Source organism: Apostichopus japonicus, chromosome 11, assembly GCF_037975245.1.
Source record: "Apostichopus japonicus isolate 1M-3 chromosome 11, ASM3797524v1, whole genome shotgun sequence".
NCBI lineage: Eukaryota > Metazoa > Echinodermata > Holothuroidea > Aspidochirotida > Stichopodidae > Apostichopus > Apostichopus japonicus.
The window spans coordinates 24,569,089-24,583,996 of NC_092571.1; the positions used below are offsets into that span (position 1 = coordinate 24,569,089).

The 14,908-nt window shown below is 35.5% G+C and overlaps 2 protein-coding genes across 2 annotated transcripts; one reads left to right on the top strand and one right to left on the bottom strand.

The window, feature by feature from the left end:
* Positions 1-3,252: 3,252 nt before the first annotated feature.
* Positions 3,253-6,057, bottom strand: LOC139976433 (cilia- and flagella-associated protein 107-like). The gene is made up of 4 exons (XM_071985157.1): positions 5,805-6,057; positions 5,345-5,455; positions 4,245-4,428; positions 3,253-3,708 (listed from the first exon to the last, which is right to left on the bottom strand). The coding sequence occupies exons 1-4, from the start codon at positions 5,907-5,909 to the stop codon at positions 3,389-3,391; spliced, it is 720 nt and encodes a 239-aa protein (XP_071841258.1). The 5' UTR covers positions 5,910-6,057; the 3' UTR covers positions 3,253-3,388.
* Positions 6,058-7,598: 1,541 nt separating this feature from the next.
* LOC139976420 (gamma-aminobutyric acid receptor-associated protein) lies at positions 7,599-13,272 on the top strand. Its single transcript, XM_071985130.1, has 4 exons — positions 7,599-7,829; positions 10,387-10,465; positions 11,486-11,604; positions 12,550-13,272. Exons 1-4 carry the CDS (start codon positions 7,740-7,742, stop codon positions 12,613-12,615), a joined length of 354 nt encoding a protein of 117 aa, XP_071841231.1. The 5' UTR covers positions 7,599-7,739; the 3' UTR covers positions 12,616-13,272.
* The last annotated feature ends 1,636 nt before the right edge of the window (positions 13,273-14,908 follow it).

Sequence of the window (14,908 nt, forward strand, 5' to 3'; positions counted from 1 at the left end):
TTGGCACTGGGAGTTATTGCATTAAATGTGTGAAAATTAACTTTGACCTCAAATAACTTCGCACACAAAGGTCAAATGGGGGTCAACCCATTGACATTTATGATCAGAAGGTACATTTAAAAACTGAAAATAGCATCGAAACTGTAAAATCCACAAAACACGAAAAGGTCACCAGAGGTCAAATTGAGGTCAAGGGTCAACCAGATGCGGGTCGACAATTGGATTACATTGAAGCAACTCCCAACCCTAACGGACAATTTGTTCTCAAGTTGTCGCAAAAATACTAGTTTTTTTATCATTAATTGACCTTTGGTGACCTTGTATCACATGACCGTTAAGTTTGAAACTATTCCCCTATACCATTTGCAACTACTCCAAAAATATCAACCTTGTCACACCTTGGAACTGGGAGTTATTGCATTATATGTCTGAAAATTAACTTTGACCTCATATAACTTCGCACACGAAGGTCACACGGGGGTCAACCCATTGACATTTATGATCAGAAGGTACCTTTGACATCTGAAAATAGCATCAAAACTGTAAAAATCCCTAAAACACTAAAAAGGTCACCAGAGGTCAATTTGAGGTCAAGGGTCACCCAGATGCGGGTCGACAATTGGATTACATTGAAGCAACTCCCAACCCTAACGGACAATTTGTTCTCAAGTTATCGCAAAAAATACTAGTTTTTTATCATTAATTGACCTTTGGTGACCTCGGATCACATGACCGTTAAGTTTGAAAATATTCCCCTATACCATTTGCAACTTGTCTCAAAATATCAACTGTGTAACACCTTGGCACTGGGAGTTATTACACTAAATGTCTGAAAATTAACTTTGACCTCATATAACTTAACATACAAAGGTCACCTTGGGTCAACTTATTGACATTTTTGATTGATGAGACCTAAATTAGAGCATCAAACTATAAAAATTCAAACATTTTTTTCCTTGCCCATTTTCTATCCCCAAAATACTAGTTTTTTGACATTAATTGACCTTTGGTGACCTCGGATCACATGACCGTTAACTTTGAAAATATTCCCCTATACCATTTGCAACTTGTCCAAAAATATCAACCATGTCACACCTTGGAACTGGGAGTTGTTGCATTAAATGTCTGAAAATTAACTTTGACCTCGTATAACTTCGCACACGAAGGTCACACGGGTGTCAACCAATTGACATTTTTGATCGGAAGGTACCTTTGATATCCAAATCTAGCATCAAAACCAAACATTTTCTTTTTTGCTCGTTTCCTCCCAAAATAAGCACATTTTTTCTAATGTGACCTTTGACCTTTTGACCTTGGTTTCAGATGTAGTTTAATCTCCTGATTCCAAAAAACAAAACGAAAAGTCTGTACAACCATCCTAACTCTGACCGAAAAACTTTGACCCCATATAACTTCGCACATAAAGGTCACACGGGGTCAACCTATTGACATTTATGATCAGAAGGTACCTTTGACATCTGAAAATAGCATCGAAACTGTAAAAATCCCAAAAACACGAAAAGGTCACCAGAGGTCAAATTGAGGTCAAGGGTCACCCAGATGCGGGTCGACAATTGGATTACATTGAGGCAACTCCCAACCCTAACAGACATTTCGTTCTCAAGTTATTGCAAAAATACTAGTTTTTTATCATTAATTGACCTTTGGTGACCTCGGATCACATGACCGTTAAGTTTGAAAATGCTCCCCTAACCAGTTCACAACTTGTCCCAAAATATCAATCTTGTCGCACATTGGCACTGGGAGTTATTGCAGTTTTAATATTTTCGGTTTTTGGACCATAACTGACCTTTGGTGACCTTTGTGGGCACCAAAAACAATAGGGCACACCTTCTCCATATGGCGGATCTATAGTCCAAGTTTGGCCTCAATCTAACATTCCCTTATTGAGATAGAGCGTACCCAAGCAAGTGTCACAGACACACACACACACACACACACATACATACATACATACACACACACACACGCCAACCTGACTGCATAGGTTCCTCTTGCTAAAGCAAGGAACCAAAAAGACACCTTACAGCCTCACAGAAGTCTTAGCATATTTTACTATGATTTGATAAAGGGAAGGACAATGTTGCTACTCTATCCGTGACATATGTCACCTCTGTCTGAAATACTGTCCATCTTGATTTGGAACCCTTGTAATAATGATTTGTAACCCTCTTGACTTGTTATGTAATTTACCTTTTTCTCCATTCCTAGTTTACTTTCCATTATCATTCATTCCATTATTTCCAGCAAATAATTTTTGTTTTCAGAGAATTCTCATACAACAAAGTGCAGTGTGTTTTGACAAATAACATTTACATACAACTTCTATCTTGTTGCAGCTTTGTTGCAAGGTAAAAGGAGAAATCAGAAGTGCAAAACTTGTTTAATGAAATTAATGGACCCCCTCCCCCCAGTTTCTCTCAAGCTTTATGACTATGCATACTAACTGGGATGCCAGTTAATAGCTAGAATACACCAAATATTGGTATTGCAGATGAACAAATTCAAAAATCTTGCAAGAATGAGATTTTGTTATTAGATCTACACCTCATGATTAAGCACAGATACTATATCCTCTCAGAAGTGTAAAACTGCTGAAATGTTTGACCTACTCGCCATGACCTTTGTGTGGTTAATTACTTTTCAAATGTTTTCTGCATACTTTGGTAACAGCATGGAGGTAAAACAGACCTCCATGGTAACAGCAAGCACAGAACAGTCAGTCAGTAACACACAAACATAAAGAACTTGAACAAAATGTGATCATTCTTGGCTGGCAATGTACATGCCAGTATTGATGAATGATGTACTGATGATAATTGTACTGACAATAAATACTGTTTTAAGCAAAATGGTAACCAAAGGACAGATAATTGTTTACTGTACATGTAAAGTAAAATTGATTCTTCTTAAACAGACACTGGCTTCAAATCCAACTGTGAGACACAGATAAATTGCATACTCCTTTTTGTGATCAGGTTAAATGAAACTGTAAATTGATCCTCAAGAACCTATTGCAAATTTATCAAGTGAGAACTTATTACTACTTAGCCTTTACATAGTGACAAACCAGTCTCCAAACAGTACAAAGTGGATTTCCTTTCTACCATATTGAAATTGTTTTAAAAAATATATACTTCCAGAATTGTGTAAAAACTTTCCTGTTTACTCCGTCTGGACTTCAAAACCCGGAGACCTGCGATAAAAAAAAACACAAAACGATACCGACAATCCGTTTTGATTCGCTTTTCTCTTTTCTTCAACATTTTTGATGTGCATAATAATCTATATCTCTGCTTCATCATCAATTTGCATTTGATATTCGATATGAATCATCCATTGTCTTTCCTGATCACACCAGCCGTGTTTAGATGGAGACATCGGGAATGGCTGATTTGCTGCCCTCTTTGGAAGCTAACCTCGACCCGGTCGGGATTATAACCTGTTCTGGCGTTTGAATCACGTTAACAGTCCGTAACGATAAGTCTTTGTTAATTTGGTTGACAGGATGCATTCTGGTGGATAATGCTTTAGGCGGGGAGTAATGTGTCGTAACGAGAGAGTTAGTTGGGAGGTCCTTGAAGGAAGTACCGTACGTTGTGTTATAGTCGCCAAGACCAGCCTGGGCTTCCTCCTTTTCCCATTTCTTCTTCATACTCTCACGTAAGCCAAAATTTGTGGGCTGTCCTGTAGAAACAAAACAGTAATGTCGTCTTCAAAAGTTTGGCAAAATTCAAGCAAGCATCACATCGTACATTACTTCCAATCACAGAAAGTACTGAATTTATATTGTTAGCTAGCTCATTGCATAACAAGACATGGACTAAGTTAAGGACCCCCCCCCCCCCTTGGGCATGACTTAAGAAAATGAAGACTGAATTCATCCATCATTAAAAGAAATATGACATTCTGTTGAGACAAATAAAAGCATGTCAAATGAAACTTACTGGACCCACTTAAAAAAATATAGCTCCATTGTCAAGATTTCAGACTAGTCCATACTTCTCTTGCAAATTTGAAAAAGTTTTCAAATGGTATGATGGATGACTTTAATTCCTTGGCCATACATACCACAAAGTGTTTATTTCCAAACAAGATTCATACAAACTGAGTATAATATTTCACACTTTGCTTACAACAAATGCTTGCTTAAATGTGCAGTAAACAGTGTCACAGTTTATTGAACTGTTCAAGAAAAGAAAAACTAGTGAACCAATACCAACCTCTGATGGGATGATCTGAAGCCTCCGGTTCCCAGGCAAGACGGTTTCCATCCCAGTGGCGGAACTCTGGCAGCTGATCACTTACTGGTCTCTCCTTTTTGTTGTAATGTTGATCGTACCAGGAAACCAGATTTTCTGTATGGTCCGATTTGTGGTGTGAGAATAGCAATTTGTTGTTTAAACCCTGGAGTGATGGGAAAAAAAAAAAACATTTAAGAAAAATTCAAATTATATCTGAAATTTTCGGATGTTTGAAAAAGTTGTATATATCTGTGCAACCTGATGAGGTGTTCGAACCAGGAAACCTTGAGGCTGCGAGATGAACACTCTCATACTTCTACAACATTCTACAATACTTCTACATCATCAAACTAGTTTCACTATAGCCAAGTTGCATATTAAATAATAAAGGGAATTTTCACATTTGTACTTAACATACATCTAAGTAATACAAACCTGATGAAGTGTCTGAGCAAAGAAATGTTGAGAATTATTAAGAATTATCTTAATATTTTTCTGTTGAAGCAATTCTGTGGCAGAGTTTGGTCACACTTGACCTTACTAGTGATGTTGAGTTGTGTGCACACTACACAGTCTAAATTCAAACGACATAACTCACTCATATGAAGAAAAAATGCACAACAGTATTTAAGGTTGTTTTATCAATTGCGATCTTATTTTGGGTAATTTTATTTTTATTCACAACCAAACACAAAAAGCTGCTTTAACTTGAGGTCTCTAGTTTCATATGACAGGCCACAATTTGCTAGAGTACACAAAACCTTTCCAAGAGACCATAAATTACCAATGTACTTTGCAAACGGACTGCATCTCAGTGTACTGTTTTATTAGTACTGTCAAAACTTTTTGTCAGGAAATTCCTTCATTCTTTACTTCTTTTGCTAAATTGCCTACCATCGAAATGCTAGACTGAACATTCATGTGTGGTACTATCATTTATTATTCAAGTGAAATTGAACATAGGCCAAGCAATATAAATGTGATGTGCATGGTACTCCACTTGAGCTAACATGAAGATACAGCATTGCTATGTGTGTGTTTGTATTTTTGTATCAAGGAAATGAAGATTGACAACTTACTTCTCCCCTTAACATTGCTGCTCTTCGAGTCATTATGTCTGGCTTGTATCCAGGATATTTTGCAAAGTCCATCCGTTGGGTTGAAGTATGATTATAGTTACCTTTATTGAACTGAAAAAAAGAAGAAACATGGTTGTATTTGACAATTATGTTTACTGTAGTGTAAATTGTAATGACTAATGGTACTTGGTAGGGTAGGCGACTAGTTATAACTTCTAGGCTATGTATCCCATAGAAGATTGAAACTAGGCCTAGGCCTTAAATTGCTTACAAAAATTCAGTTGAAACATGCATTAATTTTAGGCGAACTTGAGGCTGAAGCATACTGCAGTATAATTTATAACTGTTGGGCAGTCTGATCATTTATCGTAGTACTTACTTAGTAACGGTAGCTATCATATTGTTACTAGTGTTACTAAGCCTTGTTAATGTTAGGATACGTTACTTTAGCTCGACTTACCGCATAACGTTCCTCAGCCCAATTTCCGATTAGAACTCTTGGAGCAAATCGTTGCTCTATCCTCCATCCTGGTAAATTCCACTTCAATTGATCAGATTGAGCCATATTATGAAATATATTTCTACCTAATTAAAATTAGAAATAGGCTTTGTGTTTTTATAAATTATAGTAAGTTATTCTTTGATGTTGTGGTTCGTCTCCAACACTGAAGAGATTGCTGTCCTGCGTTACACACATGGGATGGTCAACTTGGAGACCCTTTGTTTACATCATACCCTATGTTACTGTCTCACTGTTACTATGACTGCGGAAAAGTTTTTCTACGGTAGAGTTTGTGGCCATCTCCATCTACCTAATCAGCTTGGATCATTGGCCTCGGTGTTATATAAACAGGCTGAATACAATTATAAAAGCATTAGATATTTATCCAAGAACTATAAAAACAATGAATTGATCTCCATGTTTGCATCTTAATATTTAAATTAAGCAATTCGTTGAAATATTCCACTGGCAGACAACTTGATGTGACCTACAGGCAGGGGGAATTACCACGAAATGATTTAGTTGCCGTGAAAATTATGCGTTTTTTCGTGAAAAGATGATAATATTTAATCATCTAAGATCGGAAAATCTTAGGCCTATTCCTTTTATTTCTCCGATCTGACATATTAAGGTAGCTAGTTAGAGACATTAGATTAAATAAAATAATTTTTACCCCATGTCGAAGTTTTGTTTTAACTTCAAACTTTGGTCGACATTTCAAGTGGTTATATGAAATATACATGTATCATCTGATTTTTCAATAATAAATTGTGTGATGTCATCTTAATGACGTTTGAGAAGTCAAGAACTTGGGAGTCATGCATGTCATTGTCCGCAAGGTTTCTTAATTAGACACATTATGTACTAGCTCCACAAATGTATTATACAGTCAGCGATCTGACAGTTCTTGTTCAAGAGCTTTTTTTTCCTTCGATAATCGTGTGGCTGGCTGATTAGTCATTCAAATACATTAAAACTTTGAACTTGCTTTGTGAACATATGAGTGCAATGCCTTTTCTTCCCCCCCCCCCCCCCCGCCCCCACTTTTTTGTTGTTGTCACAAACACTAGTTTCGCTTTGAATAAATGGTCTCATGCGCATTATGGAAAGTAAACGAAAACATTTCAGTTCTATCGTCATAATGTGAATAGCTCATTCTGTTGTTGCCAGATGCATTCATCAAAAGTCATCGAACTATAAACATTTCATAACCTTTTGAAAATATCCTAACGACCCGTTATAGCAAATGTTGATATCATTGAGTGTAATTTAGTGTTCTTTGTATCCTTGCAAGTAAAAAATGATATTTCTGAATCATGATTACAAGGAGGAATCCTAACAATGAAACAATGTTATCTTGACTAATACCGAACCACAGAGCTGAGAGTACTGTATTCGTCACGTCTATCTTTAGGGGGTTTCCGACTATTGTGACATATAATGCATATTCATATTTTAAAAAATTAAAAGAACGTCATCCTATTTCATTTTGTACACAACAAATATCTATGTTTGACCTTTCAAATGAACACTCCAAAAATATGATGTAGAACTAAAAGGAATGGTTAGATTTATTAATTCTACCCGAATTTGGTTTAATCGATAAAAAATTAGTTTGAAGACTTTCGTTAATGTCATATTGGTCTCTACTGTTATTGCGTCACAACCAAAACAACCAGCCTGTTGTATGTACGTACGTACTGCGCTGCCATTGATAATGACCAAAATTTTCATTGTTAAGCCCAGTTTAACAGTATATAGCAGTATACAGTATAGTATCAGAAAGAACATTTGGAATTTAGAAAACGATAAACTAAGCTCTTAATATACACGTAGTAAAACCTGCTGTTTACACCTTTTTATCCAAGTATCAGCGGAGCAATTAATAGCAAAATGAAGTGGCAGTACAAGGAAGAACATCCATTCGAAAAGAGGAGGCAAGAAGGAGAGAAAATTAGGAAGAAGTACCCCGATAGAGTTCCCGTGAGTTTCCGCCTTTCGTAATAATAAATGTGCAGCCTAATATACTGTGGAAGTAGGCCTAGCCTAACACTATAGTTTGGCCTTTGGCATAAACTTACTTGGCCTGTGGTACTCTTTCCAGTTTGGAATACCCTGCTGCACATTAATGTGACCTTAGATATCTCCTTCAGAAGTCTGCATCAAGGGTCTATGCAGGGTATCCTCTTTGTTAGACTGTTTTATTAGCGTTGAACAGGGATTCTAGTGGTCAAAAAGGGTGATGTTTACCAAGGGTAATTTTAGCATTGTTTTGTCCCCAAGAAGAGATGCAGGGACCTGGCCGGGTTGAATTGCATCAGACATGATTCTTTGTTTACAACCAAAGTGAACATTGCAGGTGCAAAGTGAAATCAAAGTTAATTATGTCATAGAATCATCAACATGATGACTTCACCTATTTTGACTCAAACAATATCAAACAATGAACATCAGCGGCATTGGTACAAAGATACCATGGTTTCATCTATCACCTTACTGTATTATACTGTATTACTTTCAAATTCATCATGATATCACTGATTAGCAAGTATGATAAATTGGTGAAGGAATGAATAAATTACCATCACACAGTGAACAGTACACTAACATCCCTTTAAAATGTAACAACTCTCAAAGATTAATCCATGCCCCTGATATGAAAGGCTTTTGATTTTGATGATGATCTCACTGAGAGTTGTTCAAATGGAAGAAAAATACTCTTGAAGCTGTGATAGCCACTAGACATTTATTAATAAATTTATTACCTTCGATATTGGTTGTCAAAATCCAGCCATACAATTTGAGCTTGCTCCAATTGCCAACACAGCTGTCATCATATGATAATCCATTAAGGCCAAAGTTAAGAAGAACTTTCACGTTTACTTTTTTAGTGTTTGAATCTACGTCTATCCATTTTCTTACAAATTAATGTAAATTTCTTTATGCATTGCAAAGGAGGGAAATGAAATAACATTTAACAACTAAGAATAAGCTACATACTTCATTTTTCATGTTTAAATGTTGTCATATATATAAAAAGCAATGCTACATCATGCTGTGAAGTTGTATTTTTGGTTGAGTAAGTGTGTAGAAATGAAAAGTTGTATTCTATTTACCATTGTTGGTAACATTACAGCAGCATTCTGTTAATGTCACTTGTTTATTGGTGCAAAATATCCAAAACTGATGAATTTGGTACTGTTCTTATACTAAAAGCAGACAATTGGTTCTTTTTAAGTGGAATAGACTTTGAGTGTGTGTTGAATAAGTCAAGTGCAGAATATTAAGTATCTTACCTTCTATGACACTCTGTACTATGAAATTTCTTCCGAAGTCCTGGGAGTGACTGAATCTTAGGGCCGCAAGTACTCGGTCTCAAGGATGTTAGGAGTTGCCCAAGCCCAGTGAATGTGTGTGCATGTTCAAATCGGAATTTCAATACTTGCTCGTGTGCTAGGCAACTTTATAGCCAGTGGAACTCATTCTAGTAACCAAATCAAAGCTTGGTTCTGTATTAGATCCTGCTTTGCACGTAGACAATTACATTTGTACTACGTAGTAACATTAGGCCTGTTATGATACTATATAGCACATGTATAATAATAATAATAATAATAATAATAATAATAATAATAATAATAATAATAATAATAATAATAATAATAATAATAATAGAAAAAGAATGAAATAGCTCCGGTCAATCAATATTTGGGGGCTTTAAATTTTCTCAAAAGAACCCTGAAAAATTAAAACATTAATTCTGAACTTGTACTGAACTACACATATTAGTACTGTACAAACTACATAAATAAGGAGGAAGACCAACAACAATAGAGAACAACACAAGTTTATAAGGCAATTATGCAGGGTAGTATGAAATATGAAGGATTAAAACAGTAGAAGAGAATCAAAACATCAAAACGGTCAAAATCTTACTCTCTAATGAATAATGTTACCCTTGACCTTTCCTGATCAAGCAAATTTGGCAAGGGTTTTGGCAACTGGGCTGTATGTATTGCTCATTTGACAAATAATGAATGCCAATAAACAGAGAAGTGAGTTATATTTGAGGTATCAGTGGGAGTTGATAGTGTAAGCAATTACTTGGCCAAATGGTCAAAGAAGGATTCTCTTGTTGCAATAGAAATACAAAGGGTTTTCGACACACAAAGATTTGTTATCAAGGTAACTGTCTTAAAGCTCAAAAATTGTGGTTTTCCCGTTATTGACCTGGATATATTCCTCATTGAAATTGTCTAAACGGTAAATTGGACTCAATTGATATCATTGACAGGATCAATCAGCAGTCAGTAATACTGTATGTGTTACAGTGAATGGGAAAAGCATTTGTTCAAATTATTTACCCTTAATGTTGGTGTAATTTTGGTCTTCAGAAATGATCATGATCCCGAGGATCACACACTGCATGAACATTAGCCCAGAATGTGGAGATTGAGGCTTTGTTTAAGTACACATCTTTACTACAGGTAATGCCTTTAAATACTGAGAAATTCTTTCAAATGTTTTGTTCATTTTACAGGTCATTGTCGAGAAAGCTGCTAAAGCAAGAATTGGAGATCTCGACAAGAAGAAGTACCTGGTCCCATCAGATTTGACAGGTAATTTCAAATTTCCCTGTAGCTCAGAGACTTAAACTATGTGAACTATCAGTTTATGTATAACAGCTACCGGTAATTTCAAATTTTCCTACTGGATCAGATACCTAAACTAGGTAAATGGTTTTTTTTTTTAACGAAAGCTGCCATTAATTTCTAATTTACCGACTATTGAGATCAGCAACCTGAATTAGGTGAGCTGAATAGTTGGTTTAAATGTCTTGATAGCTGTTGGTTTTTTAGGCACTGTAAGTTTGATTGCTCTTTCTGCATTAATAGGTTCTACACCAGTGTTTGTTTGTTTTGTTTCTCGGTATCAATTTCCATTCTTGTTTGAGTACTTTCTGTATTGATTGGTACCATACCTGCAAGGGGAAAGAGGAAGTGAGAAAGTTAGACTAGGAAGAGATAATGTATTGATCAGGAAAATAAACACATTACTCATTATAGGATTTCAATATTGTTCTGTTTGGCAGCTGGTAGCATTTGTAGTAAAAGACCTACCAAATTAAGTTATTTGCACAATAGGAACAAAACTGGAGAACTCTATTTGACCTGTTTCCATAATCTCAGAGGGGCTTATACCAAGGTGTAGTATGGTATTGCATCCAAATATGCTGCGCCTTAATATGTTGCACCTATATATCCTGCATCTAAATATGGATAGAAATATCCTGTACCTCAATATCCTGCATCCAAATATGCTGCACCTAAATATTTCTATCATATATTGCGTCTGGCAAATATGTCAGAATGACTACAAAAAGTGGTCAGCCATGATTTTTTTTTTTCTTCAATGAGACACTTGAAATTTCTAAATTAATCCTCCCCAACCTCTGAAGATAACAGAGGGATGCAAATTCTTTGGTCTAATAGATTTGGTGACATTTTAGCAGTCTTTAAATAGGACTGTAACATTAGTCACCTGTTATGTACGGAGAGATTCAATTTGCCATGTTTCTCTTTTTGGTTACATCACAATAAATTCAAACAAATTTCATTGTCCCTTTATTCTTACACTAGTGGGCCAGTTCTACTTCTTAATCAGAAAGAGGATACAGTTGAGACCAGAGGATGCACTTTTCTTCTTTGTCAATAACACCATTCCTCCAACCAGTGCGACCATGGGACAGTTATACCAAGTAAGTGTGAATCACTCGCAATAAATCTGAGTTTGTCTTTTTTTTTTTTCATTGGGAGAAGTTAATTGGATTGTGAATCGGTCACAAGTTGTATGGAACATGTTTGGAAGTTAACACAAATGTTTTTGTGGTTGTGGAATGTCATTTAAATGAAAATACTGAAAATACTACCCTATATAGATCAGTCATGTCTGCATTGATAATTCGCAAGTTGTTGTTTAACGTCATGCCTGCATTGGAAAGTCGCACATTGTTGTTTAACGTCTGGCTGAGTGACGTGACGCCAAGTCAGGCAAATTACTCCCTGCATGATACGCTGTTGCCAGAGTGTCTTGATCACCCGATGTTGCCATGAACTAAAAACACACTATATCCTGACCTACTCTACTGCATTATGACAGCCATGTCATGTACAGTAACCAATAGTAGCAAGTATACAAATGTCCTTGACCTGCACAGTTAAGTACCAATCAGTTATTTGACTGGTACTTGTCTATATAGTGTTGTACCTTTGTGGTTGGTATCTTCAAGTATCTACATCCAAGGCTCAAAAAATACAGTATCTCCCCATCTGGAGCCAACAACTATCTTCAGAGAACTTGGGCAACTTGAAACTGGTCTGGAGCTGATTCTGATTTTTGCAACATTGTTCGGTGGGGGGGACAGAGGGTGGGGGACAGGGGGGTGAAATGAGATTGGTATTACAAACATGTTTTTGTATGTAAGTAGTACAAGGATTAATACTTGATGTGGGAAATCATTATCCAGCTAAAGCAGTGATATTTTGAATTTTCCAAGAAAAAAAAAGAAAATGGAATCTCAACAGATTTTGACTTTGATGAAATTGTGGGATGATCTATATTTGAGGTTTTGTTTCCTTTTTTGGACAGTTACCTTTTTTTAAAGTTAGCACCAAGGTAATCCTCTTTCTCTTTTATCTTACAGGATCACCATGAGGAGGATTTCTTTCTGTACATCGCCTACAGCGATGAGAGCGTCTATGGAGCATAAACGTTCTCATTTTTCTTTGCTAAATGAAACTCAAATCACACACTGCAAATGTAGCCACTTCTTCTTCTTCTAAAATTAGCAAAATAAATCGACCCCCTAACGAGTTAGTCTTGTGTGACCAATGTTGTCAACACATGAACAGGAACTTAAAACAAAACATGTCAAAGAATTTTAATGAATTGTCGTAGGGTTCCTACAAATTTACTCCATAACTAAGGGATGTTTCGAAGAATTCTGTTTTGCATGTGCAGCGAACAACTGTAGTGATATATGGAGTTTGTGTGTGTATGATAGTGTTATCATTGTTTGCTTGTAATTGTACAAAATAAATAAACATAACAATAATACAAAGGAAAAAAAAAATAGTGAGAATTATTTCTGCTTGTTTTTTTCAGAAAGTATAAAGACCATATAACTTTTAAGTAACAAATTAGAAAATCCATAGTTAAGTTACCATTATCATAACACTAATTTTCATTTTATCTACATTATGCTGTCCTTTACTAGGGTATGTCAAATTTATGGTGTAAATGTTTCATTGAGATCTGAGTTTGAGATTTGCTTGTTGTTAATGATGTTGAAATTGCCATTTAAACTGTGTTCTGGTGTGTAGTCAGACCATCCTACTCCTCCCCCTCCCCCACCCCTCCCAGACAGTTACAAATAATGAAAATATTATATTAAAAATTGGACTCAAATGGAAAGGGAGAGAGGGGTGTACAAATAAAGTGAAGTCCTAAGTTCACAAAATGAATCTTGCCCCTCTCTCCCTCTCCTTCCCCCTCCCCAACACGTACCTTCCAAAATAGGGGGCTTTGAATTGCATTAATGTTGAAAAAGAAGCAAACTATAAGATTAAAAAACCAACATTTCACACTCTGTCAATATTTTCTATTGTATCTGACCTAATAAACAGGTTATTATTCTTGCATGAATAATTTCATTTTTTTGATGAACCCATTGTTTTGATATCTGGTAGGGCTGCTTATACATAAAATAAAACTTCTTAAAAAGGACAAAGATCTTTGGAAAAAATTGATTTATTTGAAACAAACAATTTTTAATATTGGAGTACATTAGGAATGACTTCATGATCAAGAATGTCATAAGGAGAAAAAATATTGGTGATAGTAAGTGGAAAATTTGATATTTGAAATTGATAAAAGTACATGATACTGGATATTGGATAACAATAATGAAGAGAATTGTCCAACATTAAAAACATCAAACAATTAATTTCACACACACAATAGCAAGGGCTGTAGTTTAAACAATGTCTTACTAATAAGTGTAACAAATATATTGAAAAAAATGGTGACAACCATAAGATTTGATTTAGTTTTTGTAACCTTTGTAAGCATTGAAAACCTAAGTTTGATAAATCACTAAATTCTTTCTCCCCCCCTTTTTTTTTGTGGTCAACGAACAAAAGAATAATAGGTTTATCACAGCAGCAGGTTTAGTTGAGAGAGTGGTATTAAAACATTTTATTATATGTAAATATTCATTTATTGTGTTACCATATACTCAAGAATAAAGTTTAGAAGCATGGTAGAAAAATGCCACCAAAACCTGATAATTGTCATTTTAATTAAAGAGTTGAGTTTGTTTCATGAATCATGGATTTGTTCTACAACTCTCGTTCTCATTGGTTGCGGTCTTTCTGTAACAGCATTGTAATTTTCGCTTGGCGTAGCAGTTAGGTTAACCTTCTCTTGCTTGTAAATGGTTTGACTAACTTCATCTATACAGAGTTAACAAAGGAAGTGGGGTTTACAAAGAACCCCATTGTTTCTATTCGTCAAGGGTTGGGTGAAAATGACATCGCTCCGGGAATGTTTGTGTCAAAGTTGACAACCTTTCGTAATCGTTGGCTTAAAACTTTCAGTTTGAAAATGAGTATCCTTATGCAGGAATGCTGTTACCATGGAAATCGTATGTTTTACCACTAATTTCAATATGGCCGCTACCCTACCACTAAAACATTGATATGACATATTAAAGTAAGAATACCGTAAGACTTAAATTAAGCAAACTCGTTAAAAAATGTATTTAATTGGTGGTGGCCTGATGGTTTTATGCTATATTTAGTGTTTTGTAAGGTTGAGGTTCACCCTTTGTTTAACTATATTTCTTGTTTTTTTTTTTTCTTCTTTTTTTTCTTGTCATTTTTGCTTTATATTAATTGTGCCTGATGGTTCTTCTAAAGTTACAACCAAGCCAAATACCAGGACTGTAAAGAGGACATCGCTTCATGATATCTGCAATCTCTCATCTTGGAAACGAGACAACA

What these genes read in the sequence shown, in the direction of transcription:
- LOC139976433 (XM_071985157.1), bottom strand. Translation starts at nt 5,909, where the DNA reads ATGGCTCAATCTGATCAATTGAAGTGGAATTTACCAGGATGGAGGATA. An exon ending in GGGCTGAGGAACGTTATGCG is followed by an intron (nt 5,456 to 5,804) that starts GTAAGTCGAGCT and finishes TCTTTTTTTCAG; the next exon opens with TTCAATAAAGGTAACTATAA. An exon ending in CAGCAATGTTAAGGGGAGAA is followed by an intron (nt 4,429 to 5,344) that starts GTAAGTTGTCAA and finishes CCATCACTCCAG; the next exon opens with GGTTTAAACAACAAATTGCT.
- LOC139976420 (XM_071985130.1), top strand. Translation starts at nt 7,740, where the DNA reads ATGAAGTGGCAGTACAAGGAAGAACATCCATTCGAAAAGAGGAGGCAA. An exon ending in AGTACCCCGATAGAGTTCCC is followed by an intron (nt 7,830 to 10,386) that starts GTGAGTTTCCGC and finishes TTCATTTTACAG; the next exon opens with GTCATTGTCGAGAAAGCTGC. An exon ending in CCATGGGACAGTTATACCAA is followed by an intron (nt 11,605 to 12,549) that starts GTAAGTGTGAAT and finishes TTTATCTTACAG; the next exon opens with GATCACCATGAGGAGGATTT.